General features: G+C 44.3%; 1 protein-coding gene across 2 annotated transcripts in view; it reads right to left on the minus strand.

Moving 5' to 3' along the window:
- Window positions 1-623: 623 nt before the first annotated feature.
- The window catches only part of mertka (c-mer proto-oncogene tyrosine kinase a), a 136,405-nt gene continuing 112,989 nt past the window's right edge, over window positions 624-24,039 (minus strand). For both annotated transcript variants that reach the window (XM_052024628.1, XM_052024627.1), the window contains 8 exons: window positions 22,826-22,921; window positions 18,578-18,658; window positions 17,723-17,815; window positions 15,113-15,234; window positions 13,075-13,184; window positions 8,403-8,562; window positions 3,036-3,172; window positions 624-1,352 (listed from right to left, as the gene is read on the minus strand). In XM_052024628.1, coding sequence (XP_051880588.1) covers window positions 893-1,352; window positions 3,036-3,172; window positions 8,403-8,562; window positions 13,075-13,184; window positions 15,113-15,234; window positions 17,723-17,815; window positions 18,578-18,658; window positions 22,826-22,921 — 1,259 coding nt within the window. In that variant the 3' untranslated portion in view covers window positions 624-892. The remainder of the gene's footprint in view (window positions 1,353-3,035; window positions 3,173-8,402; window positions 8,563-13,074; window positions 13,185-15,112; window positions 15,235-17,722; window positions 17,816-18,577; window positions 18,659-22,825; window positions 22,922-24,039) is intronic.

A 24,039-nucleotide genomic window follows, 5' to 3' on the forward strand; every position in this document is an offset into this window, starting at 1 on the left:
ATATGGGTTCAAGCTGATTCAAGATTAGCTTAGGAGTGGTATCAGGAACTTTTTTTATCCTTGCACAACGGAATGCACTTTCAGATAAAGGGGCAGAATATCTGGAGTCTTTCAAAGGCAAATGGATACTGTGGTTTGAGAGTTCTGGGGTTGCAGTATAGTTTTTTTGATTTTCCATAAAACAAAACTATTTAATCAATTACAAAATTAATTGCAGTTAAGACTCTTGATCTGTGCGGACAATGTTGTTCCAATCCTATTTCCGTGTAGACCTTGCTTTAATACACTGCTGTTCATGATCTACCCAAGTGTAACATGATCAGTCGTTAACTCAAATAGCTATTGGAGGTCTTATAAAGCAAGTGAAAAAGCATCTGATAGACATGTTAAAGGATCCTATCAATCATTTTAATACCTCAGAACCAAAAAGGAAACGTGTACAAAAATATAAACCTTCAAAATGATCCCTGATTTATCATCAAGCCACGACCCAAACACTGGATCATTGAACTGAATGTTCTCAACTTAACTGACAACTGATTAAAAGCGCATGTGGAATTCGTCACAGTACCATCTGTTGAATTTTTTTCCCCCCCATATAAAAAAAAAGATAGCAATACATATTTGGTCTGGCAGCACTTTACATCTGTCCACTGACAAATTTTTTTTTAATCACAACTACATTGTTGAGTGAGAAACAAACTGCTGGATGTACTCAGCAACGTCTGTAGAGGCAAAGGAATAGTTGACATTTTGATCCAAAATATTGACCATCCTTCTGCCTCCACAGAAGTTGCCTGAACCACCGAGTTCCTCCAGCAGTTTATTTTTTTGCTCCAGATTCTAGCATCTGCAGTCTCTTGTGTCTCTAGATTCGTGAGCAGTTCTTCCTTCATAGTATTACAACAGAGTCTCCAGACGAATCATCAGCGAATGGAATATCCCCAGAATTAGGCTTGGGTGGAGGCAACTTTACTCCGTTACTTAGACAAACTCCATGTAACAAAGGCGTTTCTATATCTGCAGTGTTCCCCTGGTGTTCAGGGACATCTGATGCAACATATCTATCTTCCAGGTCCAAGGTTCTGTGGACTTCCACGGTAACAGTTGCCTCCGCACATCCCAGGCTACATGATGCAGCTTCAGTGGGATCAGACAAGTCTATATCAGAAAAGGCGTCTTCAGTCAACTGCCTCTGCTCTGCTGGAATGCCTGTGTTAACATAGATGATGTCTTCCTTGCCCTGGATTTTGGGCAAACCATCAAGAACTTTAGAGAGGATGGATTTTAAATCAGAAAATGTAGGCCTGTCCGCAGGGTCCAATCGCCAACAAGAGTACATAATGTCATACCTATTAGTAAATAGACAAAAGTTAGTTAAAGATTTTAACCAAATACAAGTTATGGCAATTTCCAATCTCACTGGAGGAAGAATCAGTCCAATAAGTGCAAACCTGTTCAGAACATCCGGGCTTTCACGAAGATTTTGCCCGGAATGAAGGACTGTAGTTGTAAGGAGAGATAAAACAGACTGGGCTTATTCTTATTGGAGGTTGAGGGGTAACTATAGAGGGGTTTATAAAGTCATGGGGGGGCATAGATAGGATCTACAGAGTCTTTTCCCCAGGACAGGGGTGTCTAGAACTAGAGGGCACAGGCTTAAGGTGAGAAGGGAGAAATTTAAGAGGAGGTCTGAGGGGTATTTCACACCTGGAATACCTGGAACAAGCTGCCAGAAGTGGTGGTAGAGGCAGATACAAATACAACATTTAAAAAGGCAATTGGACAGGTATTGCATAGAAAAGGATAAGGGTGATATGGCCTAAAGCAGGCAAATGGGATTAGTGTAGTCATTACGTTGGATGAACCAAGTGCACCAGCAGGGCTTATTGCTGTGCTGTTCAATTCCGTGATTCCACAACAGCCACTGTATTATTTTGTGCTTAAAAAAATACCCGTGCTTTACAAGAAAGATGACTGAAGTGGAATAATTGAATATGTCACTGGGTTCTCAAAGTGAATCAAAATTCTGATACAACTCAGTTCGGAATTAGATCTCTTTTTCTTATTTATAAACGTCAAAAGAAAAATCTGGGACACAGCTGTGCGAGATATCCACACTCACGGGGGAAGACACAAAGATGGGATTTGAATTTCCACAGCCCCTCTTTCAATGGTTAAAGTCACACATGTGGGGCAGTTGATGAAAGGCCATACTCAAAGGGAAAACTGATAGTTAAAGAGGCAATAACACGGTGGTGCTTGGCAACATATCCACTCTCTGGTGGCTGGGATTGGTGGATTCCAAATACCTCTTTCTTTTATCCACATAAAACCTAGAATGGTACAGCACAGGAATAGGCTCTTCGACACAATATGTCTGTGCTGATTTGATGCAAAATTAAACTAATCCCTGCTGTCTGCATGTGATCCATATCCCTCCATTCATATGTCTAAGAGCCTCTTGAACACCATTATTGTATCTACTCCCACCACCACCACCCCTGGCACCATTCTCTGTACAAAAAAAAACTTGCCCCGCACATCTCCTTTAAACTTTCCCCCTCTCACCTTAAAGCTGTGCCCCCTAATATTCGACCTTTCTACTCTGGGAAAAAGATTCCAGCTGTCTACCTTAACTATGCCCCTCATAATTATATTAACTTCTATCAGGTCTCCCCTCAGCCTCCAACGCCCCAGAGAAAACAATCCAAGTTTGTCCAACCTCTCCTTATAGTTCATACCCTCTAATCCAGGCAGTATCCTGGCAAACCTGCTCTGCACCCTCTCCAAAGCCTCCACATCCTTCCTGTAATGGGGTGACCAGAAATGCATGCAATACTCCAAGTGTGGCCCAACCAAAGTTTTATACAACTGCGTCATGACTTCCCGACTTTCTAATTCCCCTAGCAATGAAGGCAAGCATTCTTTACCACTCTATCTACTTGTGTTGCCACCTTCAGGGAGGTAGGAATATCTAACAAAGTTACAGTAATCAAAAAGAAATCTGGGACATGGTCGTGCAGGATACTTACACTTCATCCAGACAGTCCGAAGGCTGTTTCAGTCTGTTATTTGCTTGGAGATACTCATAAATTTCATGGTTCTGAATGCCTGGGTAAGGCGTCATCCCTCGGGTAACTATCTCCCACATCGTAATGCCAAATGCCCACTAAAAACATATAAAAGGCATCATTAAAATGGTTCACCATGGTCGAGAAGGGAAGGAAGATTTGCAGCATGCAGAAAACCTAATCAATTTTCTTGGCTAGAGGTACCAACAGTGGAAAATAGATTCACACATTAGGTGACATTTATAAAATTAAATGGAGACCCAAGAGTCTGAAGATGCTGGAATCTGGAGCAATAAACAATCTTGATAAAGAACTCAGCAGGTCAAGCAACATCTGTGGGAGGAAAGGGATTGTTGATGTTTCGGGTTGAAACCCTGCATCTGGACGAGTTATAAAATTAATGTTTCCAACAATGCCTGTGCTTAGCAGTTTTCTTATTTTTTGTGTTTAAAATCTATCAATATTTAAAACTCTGATCATTAGCTCCAAGATTTCCCTGCAGTTATGATAATGAAGGTTTCATTGGCACCATGGTATTAGCAGGGAGCTGGAGGCACTGTGTTGCTTGCAGCCGAAATCAAGGCAAATGCAGGTGGAAACAAATAGCAAGGTAAAGTTCGTGGAATTTTCTTTAAAAATAGTCTACACCGACTGCGGGAGACAGAACTTGTAACCGAACAGGAGCAACATTTCATAATAAAACAACAGCAACTCCTGCAAGATGCAGTAACAGCAGGATAGTTATGTGATTCAAATGATGTGCACAGAACCAAGTCCCATCATTTGCAGTTCTGTGGTCTTCTAGCTTAACTAACCAGTAAATGACCCAGTCATCTCAATTCTGCCTGGAAATACTGGTGTCATTGTGTGCAGGCTTCTGATAAACCACACCTTCCCAAGCAATCTAGTTTCTTCTTTCAATTTACTCCATTCCTTATCCGACTTATAACATTGCAATTGAAACAGTCCAGCCCTATTGCATTCTGCTTTCAGCCAGGAATATGAGCTGTGTGGTTTCAGAATGAACAAAAGCTGGTAAGAATGATGACAAGCACTGAAACTGCAGCAGTGTCTGGCAAAACCCAGTGGAAGACGCGAGGACAACTTCAAATTAAAGCTAGTTAGCAGGACGTTAAAAAAAGGACCAGTTCAAATCAACGCAAAGGAAAGTTCAAGCATCTCAATAAAAAGTTTCACAATATGTGGAATGAGCACAACAAAATGTCAGAGTTATACAGCAAGGAAACAAGTCCCTCTACTCACTGGGTCTCCACTGACTATCAAGCATCCATTTACACTAATCCTACCTTGATCCCATTTTATTCTCCCCATATTCCCATCAACTCCCTCCAGATTCTGCCACTCACCTACACACCGGAGGCAATTTACAGTGGCTAATTAACCTAGCAACCCATGTGTTTTTAGGGTGTGGGAGGAAACCGGAGAACCCTGAGGAAACGCATGCAGTCAGGGAGAGAACATTCAAGGTCCAGGCCTGAGATCAGGACTGAACCAGTGTTGCTGAAGCTGTGAGGCAGCAGCCACTGTGCCATCACTTACAAGTGGCTGGATATTAAGCCCATGGAGAGAACAATGCGCCTTAACGACGTTATCATTTCTTTCTGCGGTTTGAACAATGAAATGTGATGGAAAGTATTTTTTAGCAAGTTTGAGTAACAGCTTCTAAAATCTTGAATTCAAATAAAAAAAACAACAGAGTGATATACTTTCAACTTCAAAGGAGTAATCTGATCTTGGTCAGAATTTAAGCCTCATTATTTTAAACATGTAACCTGACCTTTCTATAAAAGAGACGGCTCGAATCATTCCAGCGTCAACAAAATGCTGGTTTGAAAAAAAAAGGTTGCTCAGCTTTTCTCCACAACATCCCTCCCTCCAACCATCATCATCATCCCTCCCTCCAACCATCATCATCATCCCTCCCTCCAACCATCATCATCATCCCTCCCTCCACCATCATCATCATCCCTCCCTCCACCATCATCATTGCCACACAAGGTCACAGTGACCGTGCTACAAGTGCAAAGAACAGATTATAAGATCTTGGGTCTGAACAGGAAGCATCTTCTCTTTGCTCAAGGTCAACATCTTGAATTTAAAAGCTTGTCATCATTCATGAAGGGGGAAAAATAGTGTCCAAAAAATCTTCCCAAAGGCATGAGGCAAAATAAAAGGAGATTTGGGCACAAATGGACGGTAGGCAGGCATGGTAGTGTGGCGGTTAGCGTAATGCTATTACAGTGCCAACGACCCGGGTTCAATTCCCGCCACTGTAAGGAGTTTGTACGTTCTCCCCGTGTCTGCGTGGGTTTCCTCCGGGTGCTCCGGTTTCCTCCCACATTCCAAAGACGTACGGGTTAGGAAGCTGTGGGCATGCTATGTTGGCGCCGGAAGTGTGGCGACACTTGCGTCCGCCCCCAGAACACTACGCAAAGATGTATTTCGTGTGTGTTTCTATGTACATGTGACTAATAAAGATCTTAATCTTTAATAATGGATTCATGGATTTTCCTTTAGAAAGGAAAAATTATAGTTGACAAACCTGTTGGAATTTTTTGAGGTTGTAATTAATGGAATAGGTAAGGGCAAATCAGCCAAAGTGGTGTATTTGGACCAGAAGGTTTTCATCCTTAAACAAAATTAGAGTGTACGTTATTGGGGGGCAATGTAGAGATGTGGACTGAGTATTTGTTATCCAGCAGAAATTTGAATAGGAATAAATGGGTTAATTTTGGGTTAGGAGGCCTTGAAGTGCCTCAGTGATTGGGGCTGGGGCCCCAGCCATTCACAATTTACATCAATGATTTGGAGGAGGCAATCAAATGTAATATATCCAAGTTTGTTGACGATGCAGTTAGTTGGCAGTGTGGAGGAAGACGCTTCCGGGGGGGATATAGACAGGAACATGAATGGACAAGGATACGACAGATGGAATAAAACACGGAAAAATGTGAGATCATCCACTTGGTCGGAAAAATAGAGAGGTAGAGTATTTTTTTTAAATGTTGAGAGGTTAGAGGGAACAGAGGAACTTGGCTATTGCTCCAATTATATAGAGCCCTGCTGTGATGACATCCAGAATATTGTGTACAGGTCTGTTCTCCCCTCCCAAAGATACACTTGTTAAAGAGGGAATGCAACAAAGGCTCAGCACATTGATTCCTGGAACGGCCAGTTTGTTATACAAGGGAGGCTAAGCAGACTAGGCCTATACTCTCAAATAAAGAATTAGGGTGATCTCACTGACACATAGAAAACGGCTTGACAGGGTAGATGCCAGAGTTGATGTTTCACTGGGTAGGGGATCTAAAACCAGGGGTCACTGCCTCAAATTAAGGTTGGCTCTTTCAGATTGAAAAGAAGCTTCTTCACCCAAATTCTCCAAAACATGGAATACTCAGATTCTAGATCTAGATTTGGCCAACCACAATGCACTGAAACAGAAGCTATCCATGACAACCTGGGAGAATTGATCAATGGGTAAAACAACAAGACATCAGAGGGAGACTGAATCAGAGGGAAAGAATTCAATGTAACACAGTACCAGGCAATGTCCTCAAGGGACACAAGCTCTGCTTGCCAAAAGGTTTTATATCAGAGATCCTTAGTCAAGGGGCAGCACAATAGCAGAGCTTGAGGGACCCAGGGTTTGATCCTGACTTCCAATGCTGCCTGTGTGGAGTTTGCACATTCTCCCTGTGACTATTTGGGTTTACTCCAGATGCTCTGGTTTCCTCCCACATTCCAAAGACATGTGGGTTGGTAGGTTAAATTACTACTGCAAACTACTCCTAATGTACAAATGAGTTAAAGTGGGAATAATGTAAATAGGTTCTTGATGGCTGGGCTGAAGAGCTCTTTTCCGTGCTGTAGCTCTCTACGACCCTTGAATGCCAGTGAATGCTCACTGAGTGCCAGAATAGACTTAAATGGTCAAATCACCTTTCCCTCCCTACACGAGTGGCAGAAGGCACAAGATGGGACCAGGGAGTGAGGGGAAGTAGCTGGTATCAGGGGATAGATCAGGGCTCTATATAATCGGAGCAATAGCCAAGTTCCTCTGTTTCCTCTAATCTCTCACCATTTAAAAAAACTCTACCTCTTTACTTTTCCGACAAAGTGGATGATCTCACGTTTTTCCGTGTTTTATTCCATATGTCGTAGAGGTTTCAGGAAGGTTAAAGAGATAAGGATGGGAAGAGGCCACAAAGCAATTTAAACACGAAGGTAAGAATTTGAGGTTTAGGAGCAGCAGGGGCTGTGTGACATGTGAACGGGGATCAAATATGATGCAGAGAATGGAGAGCGGAATCGCAAGCAGTGCTGGAGGGGAAGCTGTGCTGTAGAACAGTGGACATCCCTATAAAGGGGTCATAAATGGGCCTCAGCTCAAAAGGAAACCCGGGTTGAAAACAACCTATCTCAGTCTGAGACAGTGGCCTGGGAGGAAAACGGAATCGATGGCAAGTGTGTGGACTTTGCAAAGGCCTCGAGGTCCTGATATATCCAGGGCTTCCAAAGCGCAACTGGAATAAGCTCATCCAGGACTGGGAAGGAGTCACGCACGCAGCCTGGCTGCACCACGTCTGCAGAGGGATCAAGAAGAGCAGTGGACAGAGTCTGATATGCAAAAGGCGGCCTCACATCACCTTGATGCAATGTAGGAGGAAGAGGGACCCCAAGGAAGTGTCCCTTGAGGCACGATGAGTGGCACTGCAGGGGTGGGATGACCCGAGCCTGGGTCTGGACACACAGGAACAGAACCATGTGACAGCAATTCAGTGTAGCTGGGAAGTGCATTGAGGTTGAAGTGGTCCACTTCGCCAATAACCACAGGCAGGTTTAAAGAAGGTAGAGCACAATGGACAAAGAAAATGCTGTCCATGACTTTCATTAAGGCCAGGTTTAAAGAGCCTGACAGATAGAAATATATATAGTTAAACACAGGGATGGCACAAGGGCGCAGCGGGCAGTGCTGCTGCTTCACAGCTCCAGCAACCTGGGTTCAATCCCGATCCCTGGTGCCATCAGTGTTGACCCTGTTCCTGCTCTGTGACTGCGTGCACTTCCACCGGGTGCTCTGGTTTCCTCCAGATCCCAAAGACACTTGGGTTGGTGGGTTAACTGGGGTATTATAACTTACCCCCTATAGAAGGGAGCTGATGGGCAAGTCTGAAAGAGAATAGGTTACAGGGAAATAAATGGGGGAGAAAAAACAGGGAATGACGGGATTGCACTAACAGCCTGCAAAGCCTCGATGGGCCAAGCGGCCTCTTTTTACGTTGTAAGATAAATATACGAACATACCACGTCGCTCTTAACGGTGAACACTCGATCAGCAAGGCTCTCCAGAGCAATCCATTTCACTGGCATTTTAGCAATCCGACCTTGTCTGTAGTAGTCCCCACTGTAGATTTTCTTGGATAAGCCGAAGTCTGCTACACACACCGTCATATCCGTCTGTAACCTGGGGGGACCAGAACAAATACTTTGCATTTGTCTCCTGTGAAACACTTGGGAGGGACAATAATTGGCCCTTCAACTCACTTCCAATGGAAACCCAAGGGAAGGAGCAGGAATGAGTCAGCCTGAACCACCCAAAAACAATTCCCAATGGCCATGCAGCAGTAACACAGGAATAAACTGATTCATTTTGTCCAGGCAGACAAAGGAATATATTTATATTTCCTTGCAACATAAAAAGCAATTCAGCCAACTCACATAGTAATTCCATCAATCCGATTCACCCACCATTTCTTTGTAATTTCTTGTTTATCACATGCCCATCAACTCCCAACCTCAACCTCCTCAATTCTCCTACCACCCACCGACACTAGGGGTAATTGGCAATTGGTTTATTATTGTCACATGTACCGAGATGCCGTGAAAAAACTTTGTTTCGCCATGCCATCCAGACAGATCATTCCAAACACAAGTACATTGAGGTAGTTCAAAGGGAAAAGCGATAACAGAATGCAGAATATAACTTTACAGTTATAAAGTGCAGTACAGGCAGACAAATAAGGTGCAAGGGCCACGACAAGGCCTGTGAACCTAAATGGTAGTAAGGGGGAAAAAAATATTAAAAATGAATTATCATGGTATCATTCTGTATAATAAACAATCTGCTGGAGGTACTTGGTGCATCTTGGAGCATCTGTAGAGGGAAAAGGAACTGCAGACATTTTGAAGCCCTGCATCAGGACTGAGAGTGGAGAGGGGAGACAACCAGTATAAAGAGAGGGGAAGTGGTGAGACAGAGGTCAAGGGTGATTGGTGGACTGGGGGGTGGAGGGGGGAGTGGGAGGGGTAGGTAAATCAAGCCGGGTAGGAGAGGGGGAGGGGTGGACTTGGGAGAGGAGGCAGGTGGATGATAGATGGAGGCGCACACACACACACACACACACACACACACACACACACACACACACACACACACACACACACACACACACACACACACACACACACACACACACACACACACACGGAAAATGGTGCCAGGGAGGGTGGAGAGGGTTGAGGGAGGAGACAGCCAAGAGGTTGATAAGCAGGATCACAATGGCTACTAGTGCTGGAAGATGCTGCAAGCTGCTGGAGGAACTCAGCAGGCCAGCCAGCATCCGTGGAGAAAAACAGTCAACGTTTCGGGTCAGGACCCTCCTTCAAGACTGAAGATAGGAAAAGGGGAAGCCCAATATATATACTGTAGGAGGGAAAAAGAGGGGAGGTGGGTGGGCACAGGGTGGTGATAGGTAGACGCAGGTAAGAGATAGTGACAAGCAGGTGTGGGGGAGGAACAGACAGCCAACGTTTCAGGTCAGGACCCTTCTTCAGGACTACTTTTCTCCACAGGTGCTGCCTGACCTGCTGGGTTCCCCCAGCATCTACAGTGCTTTCCTTCTCTGGTGCTGGAATCTGATATGTAAAGGTGGTGATAATGGGAACCATTAGGGCAGCTGGAACCAGGACCAGATGGGGGAGAGGTGGGGGGGGAGAGTCAGAGGGTGAAGTGAGTGGGTTGTGGGTGGATGGAACCGTGAGGGAAAGGGGGATGAAAATAATGGGGCAGGGGGAGAAAGGGGACAAAAACAGAGAGAGTGAATGAGGGTCGGAAGGAGAAGGTGGGGGCCAGATTGGAGGTGAGGGTTACCTGAAATTGGCATATTTAACATTCATACCATCGGGTTGTAGACTACCCAGGCAGAATATGAGGTGGTCTTCCTGAAGTTTGTGTTGGGCTTCACCTTGGCAGTGGAGAAGGCAGATCGGTGTGGGAATGGGGAGGGGAATTGAAATGGCAACGAGACTGGGAACCTGGGAAGGCCAAGGTTTTTCTGTACGTTTGAAAGAGGTCCTTTGTATAATGGATTGTTTGTAGCAACATTGGTGGCTGTGAATTTGATGCTTAAAGCAAAAAGGTGTTCAGTTAACTGACAGTCCCATGATACAAGTGATGTGGAGGCCAAGGAGTTCGACAGCTACCGAATGAGTTCTTTAGATTAAGCTAATCTGTGCGGAGGATAAAAATTCATTCACACAGCTCCAAAGTGCCATGCAGCTGAAAACTGGGTTAACCCAGAGTAGAAGAACTTTGCACACATTTCCGGATGCTGAACATCCTTCAGGAAATCTGGCACCCAATTTCTACGTGGGATTTTTGATCTTCCCTTGCACTTCTTCAGTAGCACGAGAATCTTCCGGATGATAGCAATTAAATGCAAAATTCATCTACAGGAAGCATTAAACCTAGTCTGGCATCAAGGAGCCCTGATTAAACAAAGGCCTTCAAGGGGGAAAACACTCTCCAATGGCTGGAGTTGTACCTTGCACAAAGGAAGTGGGTATTATTGTTGGAGGTTAATCAGCTCAGCCTCAGGACATCAAGTGCAGGAATGGAGGGATATGGATCACGTACAGGCAGAAAAGATTCAGTTTGATTTGGCATTGTGTTCGGCACAGACATTGTGGGCCGAAGGGCCTGTTCCTGTGCTGTACTGTTCTATGTTCTATGAATCCTCAGGGCAATGTCCTAGGTCCAACCATCTTCTGCTATTTCATTAATGACCTTCCTACCAGCACATGTTCAGAAAGTGGGAATGTTAACTGATGAGTACTCCATTCATAACTCCTCAGCAAATTACAACAAATATAGAACATTTCAATGAATGGTCAATTCCTTCAAATGTCAACTCTGTTTCTTCCTCCAAAGATGCTGCCTAACCTGCTGATTATTTCCAGCATTTTGTTTTTATTTCCAGATTTCTAGCCCCGGCACACAGCCAGCATCAGACGTCGGGATTGAAGCTGGAGCTGCGAGAGAGCAGCACTACTTGCAGTGCCACTGCACCCCCTTGCTCAAAGAACATGCCTCCTCCGGGCACCATTCTTCACTAACCTATCCAGGCTCCGGGAGCACTCTCGTACCAACCTCCATGAGCAACCCCAGCCCCTCAACCCTTCACTGCAGTGTACACTCATTCATCAGCAACACTCCCAGAGGTTCCCTAGTACGGTAGGTGGACTCTTGACCTCACAATCTATCTCATTATGACCTTCAACCTTACTGTCTACCTGCACTGCACTTTCTCTGTAACTATAACACTTTGTTCTGCATTCTGTTATTGTTTTACTTTGTACAACCTCAATGCACTGTGTAATGAATTGATCTGTACAAACAATATGCAAGACAAGTTTTTCCACAGTACCTTGGTACATGTGACAATAATAAACTAATTTACCAAGTAGCCAGAGGAGTGTTCCTTGTTTAAGGGTACAGCGACACTTTGATAATCCAGAACCTTTAGGACTTGGTGTGCCAGACTAACAGATTTACTCAGACCATTGGATGCTCCTCCTAAACGCACTTTTTTTTGGCATGTTACACTGCGGTATAATAAATATTACTGTGATAAGACTATTGAACGGTTCCCTTATACAATGAGATGGACTATGACCTCATGATCTACCTTGTTGTGACCTTCCACCTTATTGCACTGCACTTTCTCGGTAGCTGTGACACTTTACTCTGTACTGTTACTGTTTTTACCTGCACTACATCAATGCACTTAGTACTAACTCAATGTAACTGCACTGTGTAATGAATTGACCTGTACGATCGTTTTGTAAGACAAGATTTTCACTGTACCTCAGTACAAGTGACATTAATAAACCAATACCAATAAATTTCCCAAGAGAACCTGCACTCCAGATCCCAGCTCTGGCTGCAAACCACCCACATTCCTGATCCCTGGTGCTCTGGACCCAACCCTGGCCACACTCTGGATCCCCAACTTTGGCCACACACTCTGCTTTGCACTCTGGAAGCCTAGCTCACATTTTGGACTATTGAGTGAACTAGACGCCGAACCATCAGGATTTCTGAATCATCAGGATATTGGATGCCAGATTATCAGAGTTTCACTGGTATATCCCTTTAAGAACTGCCTGGAAATAATGCACCTGCTGCAATACATTGGAACAACCATGAGAACCTGGAATATATCGAAAGAGAATGCTGGGTTTCTCTGCCGTGTTATACAGGGAAACCCACAATGCTTCTCCATGAACTGAGTACTTGAAATCTTCGCTCTTCATTTGACTGTCACAAAGAATGTTAGGAAGTCTCACGATACAGTCTCAACAACAAAACAAATCAGCGTGGAGTAAATTCCATGCCAGAATAATAACTTCCACAGAACATCAGAGTTCAGAGGCAGGATTTGGAGAGAATTTAAAGTTTTTAAGATTGAAGACCCCAAAAATAAAACTGTAATACTTTAAGAAAGAGCAGCAGATACCCTCAAAGGCCTTTTAAGCTTTCGTTTAAAAAAAATAGACCAAAAGAATTAATGAATGAAGGAATGGAGGAAGGTCTGTTCTATGAGCCCAGCTCTTGGGACCACACTGGGAGAAGTTAGACAGCCAAAAACATGAAGGGGTTCCAATAGCTGTTGAGTGGACCGAACACAATGCTCACATGCAGTTTCGGGCTGCCAGATCCCGGTGCAGAAAGCTCCGATTACTCAGGTATTCCATGCCACTGGCAATGTCGATCATGAACTTCAGCAGAGTCTGTAGCGGAATGTACTGGAAAACAAGCATGAAAGCAACCTCTTTATTTCCACAGAATGTAGAACATTACAGCCCAGGACAGGCCCTTCGGCTGCAAATCTAATTGAACCCATGACTCCTAATTAATCTAATCCCTCTTCCACACACTGATCATATCCCTCCCTTCTCTGCATATTCATGTACCTATCTAAGAGCCTCTTAAACGCTCCTATGTTATCTGCCTCTACCACCATCCCTGGCAGTGAGTTCGTCACCCACCACTCTCCGTAAAAAAAAAACTTGCCCCACACCTCTTTTGTACATTCCCCCTCTCACCTTGAATACATGCCTTCTAGTACTAGATATTTCAATCCTGGGAAAAAGATACTGGCTGTCCACTCTATCTATGCCTCGCATAATCTTATAAGCTTCTTTTAAATCTCCCCTCAGCCTCCGCTGCTCTAGAGAAAACAGCCCCAGCTTGTCCAACCTCTCCTCACAGCACATGACCTCCAAACCAGGCAGCATCCTGGTAAACCTCCTCTGCATCCTCTCCAAAGCCTCTACGTCCTTCCGATAATGAGGCGACCAGAATTGAACGCAATACTTTAAATTTCTAATCTGACTGAAGAGCAGTCAGAAGTTTTGAATTACGAGTCCCGCTTCTCTCCCTCCAATTCCATCGGTGCTCGGATGTCAATGCCCTCAACTACTCCCACTGCTTGACCTTCTCTCATCTGTGATCATACGATGGGAATGGGGACAAGCTACTCAACAACAGGGGCATCAAATAGCTTTCGCTTATCCAATGCTCATACACACACATAAATGCCAAGGTAGAGATGATGGGGATAGTGAAGGAGGAGGAATAACTCTCCATGGTTTCTCTTCAGTACAAACAAACCACGGTGTACTGATCCCACCTCCTTGGCAATAACTCAGCAGAGAAAATGATTAAAAATGTGCAAGCTTTTGGTTTCTACCCCTCAATTCAAAACCTACGTTACCAACTGAATCAGCAGGCAGCCACGTCCACTTCTCCATCTGATGCACTCCTCTTCAACCGAGAGTGCACCCTTCAACCATGCCGATTCATAAGTGGCAGGCAAAGGGACAAGGTCAGGACCTGCAGGAACTCAATGGGTCGAGCAGCATCTGTGGGAGCCAAGTCCCGATGCAGGGTTTCGACCAGAGACGTCGACAATTCCCCCCCCCACCCCACCCCACCCCCACAGATGCTGCTGGACCCACCACAGTTCCTCCAGCAGATTGTCTGTTGCTCCAGATTCCAGCAACTGCTGTCTCTTGTGTCTACAAGTTCAGGGCCTTATGGCTTAGAGCTACCAAAGTAATAACTGCCCACATAAATGTCATTTTAATTTTAAACAAGCGCTTGAATCCTCTACTTCAGGGAGCGATGGAACGAGATTCAATCTTTGCTTTCTCAAGAAAATTGAATAGGTGTGGTAGGAAAGAAAAACACGGTTTTCCTTCGTTTTGCATGGTTCCTGGGAACGGGCAATGGAATGGGAATGATGGGAGTTGATCTTTTCGGAAAGCCGCGAGAACTCTACAATTTTTTTTTTGGAGGTTATTTTACATGACTATTCCAAACAAAAAGGCCTCAAGAGTAGCATTTTGCCCATATTTTTGAATTGTGCAATGTTAGTGAGGGAGAATTGTTAGCTGGCCTGTGGAACTAATGAATGCATTGAAGAAAGCAGCTAAATTCACCCTTGCTCTCTTGATCACTCTTGATGCTCGCTATAAATTAGGCAGTAGCCTGAACAAGCAGCACAAGATAACTTCTTGTTTGAGGTTTATTGATTCCCTCATTGCCTTCCCAGTAACAACAGGGTCTATTCAGTAAGCAGATAATTCGCATGCTTTAATGAACCCAACAGCTGAATGTAAACAGTGTCAGAAATAACAGTGCATTTTTTTCTACAAAGTTCTGGATTTACCTCAGCATTTGTTTCGAGCCTTGAGCGCAGCAGGAAGCTGTGTAAGTCACCGTATTTCATGAAGGGAAGGATGACCATAGGCTTTGCAATCTGCTCCCTGGAGCCCAGTTCCAAGCACACACCTAAATAAACAGCAAACACACTGGTTATAGACCTCACATCCCCAAGCATCTTAACTCAATTCTTTTTTAAACCCTTCTATTCACTAAACCCCAATGATTATGTGATCAAGCATTCTTCTGTTCTCCACCTTACTTCAAGAGGGAGGTTATTATTAAGTCTATTGTTAGAACGGTAACATAATTGCTACAATTAAAGCACATTTTATTCAGGGGACAACTGTGCAAGATATCAGGAAACTCTCAGCCATCAAGTTCTTCCATCCAATTTAGTGTCACAAGATGTTCTATTTATATTGTGCCTTTCATAACCCCAGAACATCCCACAGCACTTTACAAGCAATGAATTATTTCTGAAGCATGGTCACTGTAGTAACACTCTGTTAACAATGAAGCAAACCCTGAAAGTGATAATCACATTTGCCTTATCAGCTTAATTACATTCCCATCTATTTAGCAGAAATTCAGCATCCCATTGGGGCAATACAGCTAGTAGAGCTTCTGCCTTATAGCTCCTAGTGATCTCTGGTTCTGCTTGTGTGGGGAGTGCATGCCCTGTGACCGCATGGATTGTCCCCAGTTTCCTCCCACATCTAAAAAACGTGTGGTTGGTAGGTTAATGGGCAATGATAAATTGCCTCAAGTGTGTAGATGAGTGGTAGAATCTGGGAGTGTGGAGAGAATAAATGTAGATTGTAGACAGTGTAGATGGGTGCCTGATGGTCAATGTGGATTAGATGGGCTGAACAGCCTGCTTCCATGGTCTATGGCTCTGTGACTCTGGGAATAAATACCAGCCTGGCCAGCGACTTCAGCCACATAATGTGAAGTCAACGGAAAAAGGAAGTATTGGCTGTGGAAATAGCCCAGCCATGATTCAGAGTGGGTGGGCTCCCTTCAGGACAGAAGCTGTCTTGCTCAAGTTTTGAAGGGAACTGGCAGGTTGAATGAGGAACAATTCTTCCCTTCGAGTAAAGACAAAAAAAAGAACATCTTAGCATTTAAGCCAAGATAGAGAAAACAATCACTCAGAGTGCCGCAGTTTATGAAACACACTGCCTCAGGAGATTACAACACATATAACGTTGAGGTTTTTGTCTTACTTAAGAGATTTTGGTTGGCTCCTGCTATTGCTGCATGACCGGCCAATGCTCTTTGTAGGAGATTCAACAACAAACCAAACCACAGGACCTTAGGACTGACAGAATCAGCAAAGTCTGGGTTTGAGATCGCAGTCCACAGGGAGCTGAGCTTGGGAGAGGAAGGCAAGAGAGTGGGAGAAGGAGCTGGAGGTAGGGGTTAAGGTCATAGTTGGGGCAAAGAATCAGTACGAGGTGTGGGAGGGGATGTGACGGCTTAGGGCAAGGAGCTGTGACCTGCAAGTGGGGGCAGGTGATCAAAACAGTTGGAAATGGGCGGAGTCCGACCTGGTCAGGACGTCGGCTGGTGGGGTGGAGGTTTGGGGGAGGATCAGGTCATGAGTTGGGGACGTAGGGATTACCAGCATGGAAGGGCGAGACCATGGCACCAAGGGGAAAGCCAAGTAAGTGAATAATTTGAGGAGTTACGTTCCCAGCACGAGTCTGGAACCTGCTGATGAGGGGGCTTCTTGCAATCAAACAACCTTTGAAAGGTGCTGTGACGCCCCGCTTCTACTGGAGTGCTCTTGGGCATCAGGATACAGTCACTGAGTAGATTGTAACAGAGATGGACAGGTTTTCAATTATTATGGGAATAGAGTGGTTTGGATTTGTACAGGAAGGTTGTGCTTGAGCAAAAAATTAGCCAGGATCTCACTGAATAGTAGAGCAAGCATGAGGGGTTGAATGGCCTACTCCTGCTTCTACGTTCTTCTGCACATTGCAGGAACCTTTCAACAAAAGTTTCTATATGCGCGTTCTATGTAATTGGAGGCCACTGCCAGTGTTCTTTCCTCCGTACTGTATAGCTCTGACCTGCATTTCACAGCCTTTACATCTTCCTTTATTTTTCTCTCCAACTTGCCTCAATAGCCATTACACTAGTTGATTTCGTCTATAGACTACTGCCATTAGACATGATCTTGCTGAGTAGCAGGACAGACACAAGGAGCCAAATGGCCTCCTCTTGCTTCTATTTTCTTATCCACATTGCAGGAAGTTTGCAAGAAGTGGCTTCCATTTATAAGTTCTGTGTAAATGGATGTCATCGCCAGGGTTCTTGTGTTCTGATGGAGGGAGGCCACAGCAATCGTAGCCTCACCCCATCAGAGAGATTCCATTTATCCCTTACCTCCCACCCCATTCCTTGGACTAACTCAGTTTCTTTTTCGTTAGTTCTGAGAAAAGGTCTTCAACCTGAAATGTTAACTCTATGTTTCTCTTTTTATAAATGCTACTTGACCTGCTGAGTATTTCCGGCATTTTCTGGTTTTATTTCTGTGTTAATGCACCTGACACATTATGTATGTTAGGTGAAGATTACACACATATGTACAATATATATACTGTACCCAACAGTTTAATGACATTTGGATGATCAAAATCTTTCATGCAAGCTGCTTCACTCAGGAATTCTTCAATTTCCCTCAGTGAGAAGTCATCCACTAGAACAAAAGAAAGATAATTTTTATGCCCAATATCAAGTATAATTTCTCCTCTCACAGAATCTCAATGCCAATACAAGAACAATAAAATACTTGGATTGGATTCAATGGTGAGAACAATAATATGTCTGATGCCTCAGCTGAGTTGTCATCTCTCAGATAAAAGCTTGCCATTTGTAATCATAATAAAGGTTGGAACTTGAACTGCTTCTTAATCTATTCCAACAATGTGGAGTGCTCAAAGCATCCCAGCCAACATTCCACTAACAGTGTCAAGGTGTTCCACCAACTCACTGTATCCAGGAGCTCACCGTGTACAGAAGAATTATGGGAACCTACATAGCAGCAATCGCTGCATTTCAAAATAATTTATTGCATTTCAAAATTGCGGCATAACATGGAATGAAAATATGATGCGTGGCTATAATTTTGAAGTTGGTTGCAACTATGTACAAGATTTATGGACCATGATCTTTTCCTTCCAGTAAATTTTAGGTCTGTCAGCTTCCTTCATCTATCAATGATGGCAGAGCTTTCAGCCAACTTGGGCCCATCTTCCAAACACCCCTCCCTAAATTACACCATCTGAATGCATTGTCTGAAACCAGCTTTCCAACCAAGTCATAGTTACATTCACTTCACTGTCTTAAAAAGATTTTATTTTTCAACTGCTAAGTAACTTGGGATACTTCTCACTGTCACGGCATCGTATACAAATGCTGGCAACTTATTTTCTCCTACTTATTTCAAAGGTAGCCTTACATTTCATGGTTTTAACAGCAACTTTCTGACTGCTGCCATCAGCCTGTTTAATATGTCCCTCCACTACAGAACCAAATTCGCCTGTAGAAAAATAAGAATACAGAGATCAGTTAGCTGGTTGTTTACATGTACAGAATTTAAAAGAATGCAGTATATTGCCAACACAAGAGCACAGAGTAAAATAAACTGAACAAGTGTACAAAATAGACCTTTGTTGGCTCTGTTTATTTTTAGCCACTTAAATCTCGAGCCAGATTTGTGTGTGCGTTACCACTTGTAGGTGGTAAGAGTTTCATGGCTGTTTCATTTGTAACAACTGTCCAATTTTCTCTGGAACCTGGGATTTGAAATTAGTTAGGATTGGTGGAGGTGAGGTCAGCTGCAAAGACCATCAGCTGAATGACATTAGCCAATGAAACGTGGATCTCAATGTGAAGATATCCACAGGCAGGAGAAGCAGGAGGAGAAAAGTAGCCATTATTTAAATGGCGTCAGATTGGGAAGAGTTGATTTACAAGAGAGACTTGAGTATTCTTGTACACCAGTCACTGAAAGCAACTACACGGGTGCAGCAAACAAATGAGAAGGCAAATGACATGTTGGCCTTCACCGACAGATATTTTGATTACAGTGCCTTGGTGAGACCACACTGGAATAGTGTGTGCCGTTTTGGTCTCCTTACCTGAGAAAGGATATACTTGCCACAAGGGACAAAAGGTTTACCTGTCTGATTCCCAGAACGGCAGGACTGCCGTACGTGGGGAACTTAGGTCAACTAGGTTTGTAATGACTTGAGATTAGATAAACAAGAAGGGATCAAATCGAAATGTATAATATCCCAACAGGACAAGACAGAAAGGATCGGGTGATGCTGTTTCCCTGCTGGGGTGTCTTGATGTACAGGTCATAGGGCAAGAGGTTTAGGACTGAAATGAGGAGACATTTCTTCATTCAGAAAGTGGTGAACCCGTGGAATTTGCTGCCACAGAAGTTTGTAGGGGCCACTGAATATATTTAAGGAGACGACAGACATATTTCTAGAACACAAGAGGCGTCAAGGGGTATGGGGGAGAACAGCAGGAATGTGGTAAGGAGACTGAGGGTCAGCCATGATTGCACTGAGTGTTAGAGCAGACTGGAAGGGCCAAAAGGCCTCCTCCTATTTTCTATGTTTCTGTGTAATAGATTCTCCCCAACCAAGTTAATTGTTACATTTTGTCCTCAGAGTTAAGAGTATTATTTCTGTGGACTCCTTTAAGATAAGAAAATTCGCAGCTATGTTCATTATCAAATACATGTTATGGAAGAGTTACGGCCTCTTGAACCTGACCCAAAGTATAGCACACCTTGGTGCAGACAGGTGAGCAGTTCAGCTTGTTATAGTCTTGGAGTTCCTTATTCCACACTGAAGTGACACAATGCATGACACATTCCATGTCCTAATCCACACTACATTATACAGAGCTGGTAGAGATTTCCGGCCTTCCTGTTTCTACAATGGAATTGCTGCTTGGAAATTATATACAGTAACATTCTGACAATCCAGCACCCTTGGGACTTCAATGGCACTGGACTCGTAGACTTTCCACAATTGGATGTTTCTCTTATTAATACCTCAACACACTTATTATTTCATTTTTTAAATTAAAAAAACACATTACACGATAATTTCTTCATGAACCTGGTGAGTTTAAAGTGAATGGGAAACTGAACCCGGCTTGTCAAAATGTGTACGGTCTCTGGACCCTGGCTCCTGCTGCAAACCTATGCACGTCAGGCTGCTGTTTATTGATCACAGCTCGGCATTCAACACCATCATCCCCTCAGTACTAATCAACAAGCTTCAAAACCTGGGCCTCTGTACCTCCCTCTGCAACTGGATCCTTGACTTCCTTATTGGGAGGCAAGTCAGTGCGGATCGGTAGTAACATCTCCCCCTCGCTGACAATCAACACAGGCGCACCTCAAGGATGCGTGTTTAGCCCACTGCTCTACTCTCTCTACACCTATGACTGTGTGGCTAAGCACAGCTCAAACGCCACCTATAAATTTGCCGATGACACCACTGTTGTTGGCAGAATCTCTGATGGCGGTGAGGAGGCGTACAGGAGTGAGACAGATCTGCTAGTTGAGAGGTGTCGCAACAACAACCTTGCACTCAACGTCAGCAAGACCAAGGAACTGATTGTGAAAGACAGGAGAACACAGACCAGTCCTCATTGAGGGGTCTGTGGTGGAATGGGAGAGCAGCTTCGAGTTCCTGGGTGTCAACATCTCTAAGGATCTATCCTAGGCCCAACATATTGATGAAATCACAAAGAAGGCATGCCAGCGACTCTATTTCGTTAGGAGTTTGGGGAGATTCGGTACGTCACCAAAGACTCTTGCAAATTTCTACAGATGTGCGGTGGAGAGCATTCTGACTGGTTGCATCACCGCCTGGTATGGAGCCTCCAATGCACAGGATGGAACAAGACCGCAGAGGGTTGTAGACTCAGCCAGCTCCATCATGGGCACAACCCTCCCCACCATCGAGGACATCTTCAAGATGCAGTGCCTCAAGAAGACGGCGCCTCAAGAAGATGGCATCCATCACTAAGGACCCTCACCATCTGGGTCATGCCCTCTTCATGTTTCTACCATCAGGGAGGAGATACAGGAGCCTGAAGACCCACACTCAACGTTTCAGGAACAGCTTCTTCCCCTCCGCCACCAGATTTCTGAACGGTCCATGAACGCTACCTCGTTATTCCTCTTTTGCACTATTTATTTATTTTTGTAACTTATAGTAATTCTTGTGTCTTGCACTCTACTGCTGCCGCAAAACAACACATTTCACGACATAAGTCAGCGATAATAAACCCGATTTTGATGTTCCTCACCCCTAATGTTCTCACACCTGATTCTGAAATCTGACCATGCAACAGCCCACAGTCCAGACCTTCAACTCCAGCCACACATCTTGCTTGCACTCTGGACTGCCAGCTCACACCACAGACTAATGACTGACCCAGATGCCAACCCATCAGGATTTCCTGAATGGCCTTGCAGCTTTAAGTCTTGGGGAATCATGCTGTGTATCAATTATCTAATTCTTCATCCTAATCAATTACAATATAAATGCACAAGTTTATAAGAAAATATGTATACATATATAGATCTTTAAGAAAAACTGATCAACAGAATCAGGTTTATTATCACTGACATATGTTGTGAAATTTGTTGTTTTGCAGTAGCAGTACAGTGCAAGACATAAAAATTACTGTAAGTTACAAAAATTAGTGCAAAAGAGGAATAATGAGGTAGAGTTCACAGGTTCCTGGACCGTTCAGAAATCTGATAGCGGAGGGGAAGAAGCTATTCCTGAAACATTGAGTGTGGGTCTTCAGGCTCCTGTACCTCCTCCCCGATGGTAGTAACGAGAAGAGGGCAAAAGAAAATAGGAAGATAACAGTATTTTATCTGCTTCAGCTCATCTATTAAGTTGTTCACAATGCCTTTGTCTCCCACAGAACTCACTGTTCTGCCAATTTCATTATTCGAAGAACTTTGAAATAAACAGGCTGACATTTGTAATGCAGCAGTACAAGAACATAGTCAGATGCAACATCACGACTGCCTGACATGTCACGTCAATACACACACTCCTATATGTTCTGAAGCTGACAAAATGCTAAATTTCTGGCACAAGTTAGATATCAACTGTACAAAAAATATCTGTAGCTGTGGGACTGGAGGTGGGTTAAAGGGATAGAGTCTATATAGTAATATGTTGACCTGCTCTCAGAGGCGGGAAGAGATTTACTCAGTTATCCTATTTGTAGACACACCAAAGAGTTCACACCAGGGAGAGGCCGTTCATCTATTCGACGTGCAGGAAGGGACTCACTCGGTCGTCCTATTTGCTGACACACCAGAGAGTTCACACCGGGGAGAGGCCATTCAATTGCCGAGTGCGGGAAGGAATTCACTCAGTTGTCTGAGCTGCTGATACACCAGCAGGTTCACACCGGGGACAAGCTGTTCTCCCGCTCCGAGTGTGGGAAGGGATTCACTCGGTAGTGCCATTTGCTGACACACCAGTGAGTTCTAACCGGGGACAGGCCCTTTGCCTGCCCTACATGTGGGAAGGGATACACTACGTCATCCAGTCTGGTGACGCACCAGCGAGTTCACACTGGTGGTGGTGGGTGGGGGGGGGGGGGGGGCGGGGGGATGGAAGTTTGCAAGCTTCTCGTCACTCCTTACCTTCTCCCAGAACCTTGCCCAGGGTCAGCAGACTCCTGTCAATCATCACATCCTGTAGCTTCTCTTTTAACTCCTCTCGGATTCCCAGATTATCCACTGTGGGAAGAAGTGTTGAAGAATTAAAATCCACTTAACTATATCATATAATATTACAGCATTTGAAGCAGGTCATTCTGACTGGCGAGTCCCTGCAGATTTTCTCCACTTGAGCAACTAAGTCTAACCTCCCTCCTTTTAAGTCATTTGATTCATGCACCAGCAGACCTGCTCAATGGGTTCTCAATACGCCTTTCATGATTAGGCTACTGCTTTGCTTTCAGTCGAGCAAGGAAACCTTGCTGCACTTGTACAGAGCTTTGTTGAGAGCACATTTGGAACCTTTTGTGTTGTCTCTGTATACTTGCCTTTAGGCTGCTGTAGTGGACTTCTTTAAGATTAATTCTGGGATGAAAGAGAATTATCCCACGAGATTATTAGGATGGGCCCACACCTTATTTACCATATTTCCTTACAATATAGGCGGGTCATTTCAGACTTTTGAGTCTTTGTCAGCTCAGAGCAAACCAATTCCCCGTTAATTTTCTTTGATCTCCCCACATCCGAATTCAAGTTTATTGCCATGAAAATTAGCCTTTTTTTCCTACAAATTACAAACATGACAAACACAAATTAAATAAACCTAAATTATATATAGTTTACACAACAAAAGTAACCATAACGACATCAGTGTAGGACATATAATCCGGGATATAATTAGGGTTTTCCAGGTTGGTTCGAGAACCTGATGGCAGTGGGGAAGAAGCTGTTGTTGAACCTTGAGGTGTGGGTCTTCAGGCTCCTGTACCTCCTGCCCTGTGACAGCATCAAGAGGGCACAGCTTGGATGGTGGGGGTCCTTAATAATGGACATCACCTTCCCGAGACATCACCACATCAACTCCTCACAGACTCTACCGCTCACTTACACACAAGGCACAATTTGTAGTCGCCGATTACCTATCGATCTGCACGTCTTTGGAGCGTGGGAGGAAGCTGGAGCACCCACGGGAAATTCGAACGATCACAGGGAGAACATGCGAAGTCCACGCAGACAGCACCAGAGGTCGGGATTGGACTCGGGTCCCTGGAGCCGTGAGGCAGCAGCTCCACCTGCTGCGCCACTGTGCCCCCCAATATTTAACAGAGTTAAGGAGAACAAGAAGTACTCTCACTGAA

This window comes from Pristis pectinata, chromosome 10, assembly GCF_009764475.1.
Source record: "Pristis pectinata isolate sPriPec2 chromosome 10, sPriPec2.1.pri, whole genome shotgun sequence".
Taxonomy (NCBI): Eukaryota; Metazoa; Chordata; class Chondrichthyes; order Rhinopristiformes; family Pristidae; genus Pristis; species Pristis pectinata.